The 9,612-nt window shown below is 37.4% G+C and overlaps 2 protein-coding genes across 2 annotated transcripts; both read left to right on the forward strand.

Moving 5' to 3' along the window:
- Nucleotides 1-6,571, forward strand: CCNB1IP1 (cyclin B1 interacting protein 1). Its single transcript, XM_021695604.1, has 3 exons — nucleotides 1-297; nucleotides 4,037-4,370; nucleotides 6,369-6,571. Exons 1-3 carry the CDS (start codon nucleotides 1-3, stop codon nucleotides 6,569-6,571), a joined length of 834 nt encoding a protein of 277 aa, XP_021551279.1.
- Nucleotides 6,572-7,039: 468 nt separating this feature from the next.
- LOC110585518 (short transmembrane mitochondrial protein 1-like) lies at nucleotides 7,040-9,435 on the forward strand. The gene is made up of 3 exons (XM_021695704.1): nucleotides 7,040-7,046; nucleotides 8,379-8,404; nucleotides 9,286-9,435. The coding sequence occupies exons 1-3, from the start codon at nucleotides 7,040-7,042 to the stop codon at nucleotides 9,433-9,435; spliced, it is 183 nt and encodes a 60-aa protein (XP_021551379.1).
- Nucleotides 9,436-9,612: the final 177 nt, after the last annotated feature.

A 9,612-nucleotide genomic window follows, 5' to 3' on the forward strand; every position in this document is an offset into this window, starting at 1 on the left:
ATGTCTTTGTGTGAAGACATGCTGCTTTGTAACTATCGCAAGTGTCGCCTCAAACTCTCTGGTTATGCGTGGGTCACTGCCTGCTCTCACATCTTCTGTGATCAGCATGGCAGTGGTGAGTTTAGTCGTTCACCAGCTATCTGCCCTGCCTGCAATAGTACCCTTTCTGGAAAGCTAGACATTGTGCGCACAGAACTCAGTCCATCAGAGGAATATAAAGCCATGGTATTGGCAGGACTTCGACCAGAGATTGTGTTGGACATTAGCTCCCGTGCACTGGCCTTCTGGACGTATCAGGTTAGTGCTTAAGCTAGGTTTTCTGGAGAGTATGATTTGAGGCATATGTGGAAGCTTCTAATGTTTTTCCTTCATTGTGTTTGTATTCATTTTTTTTTCAAGATTTTATTTTTATTTGTCAGAGAGTGAGAGCACACAAGCAGGGGGAGCGGCAGGCAGAGGGAGAAGCAGGCTCCCTGCTGAGTAAGGAGCGCGATGTGAGGCTCGGTCCCAGGACCCTGGGATCATGACCTGAGATGAAGGCAGACACCTGACCGACTGAGCCACCCAAGCGTCCCTCATTTTTTTTTTTTTTAAAGATTTTATTTATTTATTTGAGAGACAGAGAATGAGAGACAGAGAGCATGAGAGGGAGGAAGGTCAGAGGGAGAAGCAGACTCCCTGCCAAGCAGGGAGCCCGATGCGGGGACTCGATCCCGGGACTCCGGGATCATGACCTGAGCCGAAGGCAGTCGCTTAACCAACTGAGCCACCCAGGCGCCCCCGTCCCTCATTTTTTATGAATATATAGAAAACATTCTTTTTAATAATTTTTTAAAAAGATTTATTTATTTATTTATTTATTTATTTATTTATTTATTTGAGAGAGCATGAGAGAGAGTGTGTGTGAGAGAGAGAGCGCACAAGCAGTGGGGAGGGGCAGAGGGAGAAGCAGACTCCCTGCCAAGCAGGGAGCCCAATTTGGGACTGGATCCTAGGACCCTAGGATCATGACCTGAGCCAAAGGCAGACGCTCAACTGACTGAGCCACCCAGGCTTCCCAATAAATGTGGTTTTTTTTTTTTGTTAAAGAAATAGGTTTATTTTTGGAAATCCAAAAGAAGGAAAATAAAAAATGAACTATAATTCCATAACTTAGAGATCATTGTTGATATTTTCATATGTGTATTACTGGACTTTTTCTGTGTATAAATATATATTTTGTCCAAAAGTAAGGGTTATATCAGTTAAAGCTGACATTATGCTTATTATGAATATTTTATTATGTATTTTTAAATTAGCTATTCTATAATAATAATTTTAATAATTGTATTGCATCATAATTTATTTTCAAGCTATAAAAAAAGTTACTAAGATTAAATTCCTGAAAGTGGCTGAATACATTTCAAAGTTGTAAAAATTGCAGTATTTTGGGATGTCTGGTGGCTCAGTCAGTTAAGCATCTGACTCTTGATTTCAGTTCAGGTCATGGTCTCAGGATTGTGAGATCAAGCCCCGAGTCCAGCTCCAAGCTGAGTGTGGAGCCTGCTTAAGATTCTCTCTCTCCCTCTCCCTCTGCCCCTCCCCTGTGTGCTCTTCTCTCTCTCTCTCAAAAAAAAAAAAAATTAAAAGTTGCAGTATTTTATTTTTTATTTATTTTTTAAAGATTTCATTTTATGTAATCTCTATACCCAATGTGGGGCTTGAACTCACAACCCCAAGATCAAGAATTGCGTGCTTTGAGCCAGCCAGGCACCCCCAAAATGACAGTATTTTAAAATTGCCCTCCAGTTAGGCCTGGGGCCTATCATTTTTTGTTCCCTTAAGTGTATGAAGGTGCTTGATTTTCATACTTTGTACTCACCAATTAGATATGAGTAAAGTAGAATCTCATTATTCTTTTTTTTATGTTATGTTAATCACCATACATTACATCATTAGTTTTTGATGTAGTGTTCCATGATTCATTGTTTGTGTATAACACCCAGTGCTCCATGCAGAACGTGCCCCCTTTAATACCCATCACTAGGCTAACCCCCCATCCCCCTCCCCTCTAGAACCCTCAGTTTGTTTCTCAGAGTCCATAGTCTTTCATGGTTTGTCTCCCCCTCCAAGAATCTCATTATTCTTTAAATATGCCTTTCTTGGATGACTTTTAGATGAAAACATTTTCTTGTATTTTTTTCATGTATTTTTCTTTTATGCATTGCCTGTTTCAGTTTGCTTATTTCAGTTGCTATAGGTTTTTTTTTTTTTTTTTTTTTTTTTTAAGATTTTATTTATTTATTTGAGACAGAGAGAATGAGAGAGACAGAGAGCACATGAGAGGGGGGAGGGTCAGAGGGAGAAGCAGGCTCCCCGCCGAGCAGGGAGCCCGATGCGGGACTCGATCCCGGGACTCCAGGATCATGACCTGAGCCGAAGGCAGTCGCTCAACCAACTGAGCCACCCAGGCGCCCTATAGGTTTTTTTTTCTTACTGATTTGTTAAGAATTCTCTATGTATTTAACTCAGATGTTACAAGAAATTTTCTTTTTTCAGTTATCTTTTATTAGTATGATTTTTATTTATTTATTTATTTATTTTATTTATTTATTTTTAAAGATTTTATTTATTTATTTATTTGAGAGAGAGAGTGAGAGAGAGAGCACAAGAGGGGGGAGCGGGAGAGGGAGAAGCAGGCTCCCTGCCGAGCAGGGAGCCCGATGCGGGACTCGATCCAGGGACTCCAGGATCATGACCTGAGCCGAAGGCAGTCGCTTAACCAACTGAGCCACCCAGGCGCCCTATTAGTATGATTTTTAAATTGGCCTTTTTTTATTGTTGAGTTTTAAGAGTTCTTTGTATGTTTTGGATAACATTCTTTTATGAGATAACGTCTTTTACAATTTTTTTTTTTTTTTTTTTTTTAAAGATTTTATTTATTTGACAGAGAGAGACACAGCAAGAGAGAGAACACAAGCAGGGGGAGTGGGAGAGGGAGAAGCAGGCTTCCCGCTGAGCAGGGAGCCTGATGCGGGGCTTGATCCCAGGACCCTGGGACCATGACCCGAGCCGAAGGCAGTCGCTTAATGACTGAGCCACCCAGGTGCCCCACAAATATTTTCTCTCAGTCTATGGCTTGTCTTTTCATTCTCTTGACATTGTTTTTTGCAGAGCAGAAATTTTTAATTTTAATGAAGTCTAGCTTATCACTTCTTTCTTTTGTAGATTGTGCTTGCTGGTGTTGCATCTAAAAAGTCACCATCAAACCGAAGATCATTGATTTGCTCCTCTGTTATTTTATAGGAATCTTATAGTTTTATGTTTACATTTAGGTCTGTGATTCATATTGAGTTAATTTTGGTGAGGGTTGTACAGTCTATGTTTAGATTCAGTGTGACCTCAGTATTTTGCTGGCTATTGTCCAAAAGCTGCTCTCAGTTACTTGCCTTGTTGCCCTTTGCAACATGGCTACTTGCTTCTACAAAGCCAGCAAGAGAGAGAATGTGCTACTCAGGCAGACTTTATAGTCTTATGTAATGTACTCATGAAGCAGCATCCTGTCATTTTTCCTGTATTCTAGTCACAGTTTCTGTCCACATTCAAGGGGAGGATCTAAGTACAAGGAGGCAGGGATGATTGGAGGCTATCTTACAATCTGTTCTCCACAGTGTGGATTACTTGAAATATGAAATTATTTCTTAAAAACCTTAAGACTCCATGTCACTTGTTAAGGTTAGACAAATACTTCTTTTGTTAGTATAATGATAGCAGTTTGAGAGTATTCCTCCAGAATGTTTTCCTATGCAGTTAGTGACACAGTGTATTATTTTCTATAATAACCATCCTATTGTACATCTAGTTTGCTTAACCTGGTTCTTTTTTTTTTTTAAATTTTTTATTGTTATGTTAATCACCATACATTACATAATTAGTTTTTGATGTGCTTAACTTGGTTCTAAATGTTAAATTAATAACATCCCAGTGTAAGTCTTTCTTTTTCTTTTGCATTTAAAGTTTTACAATATATAACTTAAAAATCTTTTTTGGGGGACAGGTACATCAGGAGCGTCTCTATCAAGAGTATAATTTCAGCAAGGCTGAGGGCCATCTGAAACAGATGGAGAAGATATATACTCAGCAAATACAGAGTAAGGATGTAGAATTGACCTCTATGAAGGGGGAGGTCACCTCCATGAAGAAAGTGCTAGAAGAATATAAGAAAAAGTTCAGTGACATCTCTGAGAAACTTATGGAGCGAAATCGTCAGTATCAAAAGCTCCAAGGCCTCTATGATAGCCTTAGGCTGCGAAACATCACTATTGCTAACCAGGAAAGTACCCTTGAACCATCCATGATTGCACAATGTGGTGTTTTTGGCTTTCCATCAGGTAAGAAGGGACATGTAATATCCAATAAGTGTTCTTTAAATCTTTCACATTGTGTTCTGCACAGTTCCAGGAAGTCAGTGGAGACTCCACAGGCCTAGAGTGGTATAGGCTTCAGATTCTTCATCCATGTCTCAACATGTACATCTTTGCTTTTATCTATTTTATTCGCTTGTGGTGAAGTTACATCTTCAATGTAAACAGAGAATAAATCTCTCCAAAATAAAAGTTTGCAGATTGGTACTTTAAGTGAAAAGCTACGTCCTTGGGGTAATAAGAGTATTAGCTGTCATTTGTTGATTCCTTACTAAGTGCTAGGCACTGTTACAATTTTACACATATTCCTGTTATTTTTCAAAACTTTATGATGTAGTTATTATTATCCTTATTTTACAGATGAGAAAACTAAGTCACAAAAGTTTAAGTAAATTGGTCAAGGTCACAAAACTGTCTTCAGAGCCCACACAACCATTTCCTTCCTCAAGAAGGCCATGTTCAGTTTCTTTCACATGGCACAGTTCTTAAGTTATTGTTGGTTGTTTGGTTGTTTCACTTTTGTTCATTTATCAAATATTTATCAAACATATTTCATGTGCTAGGCTGCTAGACATAATCCTAGGCAATGAGAATATAAGGATTATCCAGATAAGATTCCTGCCTTCTGGAAGTGTACAATCTAGGAAGATACCACTTCTTTTTTGCTCTCTAGGTGCTTTGGCAAATGCAATGAATCTCATATGTCTTCCTGAGTTCTCCTCTTTATACTACTCTTAATATAACAGAATCCAATAGATTTTTGCTATGCTATTAATATAAATTATTTTTGGCATATAAAAAAGTGAGGTTTCTTGTGCGTGATTTTCCTAAATATATGTTTTTTTGAATTATAGGCTGAGGAAAAAGATTTAGCGGTGGAGGAGATGTCCTAGAAAGGGCGGGAAGTAATGAGATGAGGTGTATCAGATAGAAGAATTGAAACAAAAACAAGTTTTTGCTTAACTTTCAGTTAGTCATAATTATAATTTAGTCAATCAAAGTGTTACTGTATATTAACATTGTAGATATTTTTTCCTTGTTACAATCCACATTTATTTTGATTTCTTTCATATTCACTAGTTCTTTCCTGTTCCACTTTCTATGTACACTTACCTTTTTACTTTCACCTCTTGCTACAGTTGTTGGCTTGAAGCAGGTATAGTCTGCATTCTCCTTTAGTTACATGTTCCCTTTAAAACTTGTAGAAGCCAGGGGCGCCTGGGTGGCTCAGTCGTTAAGCGTCTGCCTTCGGCTCAGGTCATGATCCCAGGGTCCTGGGATCGAGCCCCACATTGGGCTCCCTGCTCCACGGGAAGTCTGCTTCTCCCTCTCCCACTCCCCCTGCTTGTGTTCCCTCTCTCGCTGTGTCTCTCTCTGTCAAATAAATAAATAAAATCTTAACAACAACAACAAAAACTTGTAGAAGCCAAAGAATGGCTCGGTGGAAGTTGTTAAATGTTTATTTAATCAGATCTATTGTCTGATTTTTCTTAAGGTTATTCTAATTGGTCTTAGATCATGAGTATATGCCAGTTTTTCATAGTTGTCATATATTTTCTAGAGTGTTTATGGCAATCTTTAAAAGAAAAATTATTCTTAAAGAACCTGGGATAAAAGGTTTTATACACACAGAATATTCCTTAAAGTAGATTACATGGATAACGAATAAAATTATGAATTGTAAGTTCTAGCTTTACTAAAAACATATTTCATTGTGTCAAATTACTTTTGGTGATGAGGTCATGGCTATTGGAAACTGCGTCACAGCAGAAAGTATGGTATGTACTGTGGTCATGGGAGGGAGTGGGAGCCATCATAGCCCTTTTCTTTATCCGTTAGGTTTATATTTTACTGTCTCATAAGAGTTGAGTTCTGTTAAAATATTTATTAAATAATTTTGTGTTTTTGTTCCTAAAGATCTGTAAGGAAATAGATGCTTGTTTTTCCCCCCTTTTTTTCCCCTAGGGAACAACTCCAAGTTTCCTTTGGACAGTACACCGGTTCGAAATCGGGGTGGTGGAGATGGAGATTTTCACTTCAGACCGTTTTTTGTGGGGTCTCCCACAGCACCTGAACCCAGCAACAGCTTTTTTAGTTTTGCCTCTCCAAGTCATGAATTAGAGCAGCAGCAAATCTCTAGCAGGGCCTTTAAAGTAAAAAGAATTTAGTTCACTTTACAGAATATTTCTCTGTTCACTCTTAGTGATCTCGTTTAGCAAATAATCTTTATTCTAGTTAGGATGAGAATCACCAACCTTTGTGTGCTATTACATTTTCAACTTATGAGGAACTCAGTGTCAGCAGGAGTGGCTTTAGGGTCTGGCTTCTTTTTCTGTTTCCATCATTTGAAGTGTGAGCATTATATTAAACTCAAATTTATTGTGACTGTTGAGTTTTCACCAGTAGTGAAAAGGTTACAGTATTACAGCTTGTTTTGTAGATCACCATTTGTTTTCTGTCTGTGTTATTTCCTACTGAACTAGGTGTTTATGTATATGTATATAAGCACGTATGTTATATGTCTACATGTCACTTTATGTTCTGGTATTTATGCATATATGCATATATGTTTTCCTTTATATTGATATTTTGCTGTATTTGCCAGCATATTTATGTGAAGATTTTGGTCTCAGGAAATGGCAGGTGAATCTGTAGCTTGTTATTTGGGTACGTTCCTTTATTTGTATATATTTATGTATCTGCCCTTGTATTAATTTGTTTGGAGATGTGCTCATGTTGGTGAATAAGAATACAATTTGATGCTTGTATGTTGTCTATTTTTCTATTTTTTAATTTTGTTGTCTGTATTTCTAATTAAAAATGACTCACAGTGATAAAGTTATTTTGTAAAGGTGATTTTTTGGCATTTATTTTAAAATGAAATGACTTTACCCTTTTGCCAGAAGTGCCTTATTTAGGAATACACTCTTACCACAGAAAACTTACAATATATTATTGATCTCAAGAGATTATATTAATTAAAATACTTTTAAAGACTTATTCCTTCTTTTCCTTTATTAAGTAGCATTTCTGATCACTATCACAAATAACTTATTTGAACCGTAGAGCTGGGGCACCTGGGTGGCTCAGTGGGTTGTGTCCAACTCTTGATTTCTTCGGTTAACTGTCTGACTCTTGATTTTGGCTCAGGTCATGATCTCAGGGTCCTGAGATAGAGCCTTGGGTCTGGCTCTGTGCTCAGTGGGGAGTCTGCTTCAGGTCTACTCTCTCCCTCCGCCCCTTCTCCCCTGCGCGTGCTCTCTCAAATAAATCTTAAAAAACAAACTAACAAGCAAACATAGAGCCAAGAAAGAAATTTGAAGAATATTTTCAGTTACTTTACATCCTCTTAGTGGCATGACTTGAAAGCATACTGGTTGCAGAAGCAGAACATCTGGGATCTAGTTATGTTTTTTCCCATACATTGGTTGTGAGTTTGAGTTGAAACTTTTCTGGGATTGCTATATCTGGAAATGAGGGACTGAATTAAATTATCCTGTAAGCCTTTTCTAACTGTTAAATTTCATTATTTATTTTTATTGGTTTGGGAAGAATTACAGTAGAATTATCTAAATACCAAATCCCATTGTAATTTGGGTTAATAAAGTCATACTGAAAGCTTTTGAGGATATTTTATATTTAGTCATAGAAAGACAAGTGAATATCTTTGCTTTACATAATTGATAGCAAGTAATGTTTTCTTCCTTAGTAGTATAGAATATTAAATCTCTTCAGAAACATTTTTTACTATATCCCAAAGCTAAAATGGTGTCTGAGAAAGAGGATGAAAAGTGCTGACTTAAAAGTTTTGAAACATCTCTTCCCAGTTCATAGCTGTTAACACAGATTTTATAGATTACCTTACAAAGTATTTTTCTTCCCTATGCAGTTTTAAATTTTGTTGGAAAATGGTGTGGGGAAATAATTTTATGTGTATTCATGATTTCTGCCTTGAGCCTTTGCTTCTTGTGTTAGGTTTACAGGATCAGTTTGAAATACAAGTAAGCTATAATTAAAAAATAAAGAGAATTTCTTAGGACATTACATGCTACTTTGAAAAAGTTACTTATTGAAGAGTTTAGTATATTCACATGTCACCATACAAAAGGTGTAAAAAAGGCATGGAGTGAGGTCTACCTTTCACCCCTGTCCCCCAGTCACTCACTTCACTTTTTTGAAAGCAACTACTGTTGGCAGTATCTTGTGTATCTTTCAGAGATAGTCTATGTGGAAGCAACTAATATTTTATGTAAAAATTATGTTTATTTTTAAATAGTACGTGCACATGATAAATTCAAAAGTGTACCCAGCAAAAGAATTTTCTTTGCCTACTGACAACTCTTGGTCCCCATTTCCCTTTACAGGGACAGTCATTGTTTCTTATAGGTCCTAGATATAGTCTATCATTATGTTGGCATTATTAGTGTACTGACATACTATTAGTTTATTAGTTATGGCTTTCATGATACCATCCCGAGTGAGCAGATTTATTAAGATAGTGTGTTCAAAATGATGAAATCCTCTGATATAGAAAATAACTGTCAAGTTTGGAAAATATTCAGACAAATTACCTTACAATTGTACTACATTTCCCTTAAAAGTTTAAACTTACAACACAGGCATACACTGTCTTAACCCGCCTTTTTTGGCAGGGGGAGGTGGTACAATCTTGGTATAAGTAGAAAGATATAGAACAAAAAGATATGTGCAATTAAGTTGAGAATATTAGAGGTTTCCGTGATTTGGGAAAGAAACAAGTTTATGAACTCAAAAGTGATTATAGAGAATCGCCTTTGAGCTACAGGCATTGGGTTAAGTTGGTTTGCAGCAGTGCCCTTCCTTGAAAACCAGTTCCTAGACATGCTTCGGGCCCTCCTAGCAGATAACCTTGCTCCAGGTCCTGCTGGGATGTACTTTTGGCAATGTGGTTGGAATGTATCTGGCTCAGAATTACGGCATACCACACCTGCCTAAAAAAACTTGTAGAAATGAAAAGAACTTGGATGTCAAGAAGAAACCCCCTATTTCATGAGGCAGACTCTAGCACTGTCTTCTGGATATACTGATCCTGCCGTTCTTGAGTGACTCCTTACCATCTGAACCAAAAGCTTTCGTTTTAAATTCCAGCCTCGGTGATTTTCCTCTCTGCCAGATCTGTGTTGCCTTAGAGCACAAATGGGCCACAAATTAAGAACTACCCTTTTCCAAC

Source organism: Neomonachus schauinslandi, chromosome 9 (assembly GCF_002201575.2).
Source record: "Neomonachus schauinslandi chromosome 9, ASM220157v2, whole genome shotgun sequence".
In the NCBI taxonomy this organism is placed as follows: Eukaryota; Metazoa; Chordata; class Mammalia; order Carnivora; family Phocidae; genus Neomonachus; species Neomonachus schauinslandi.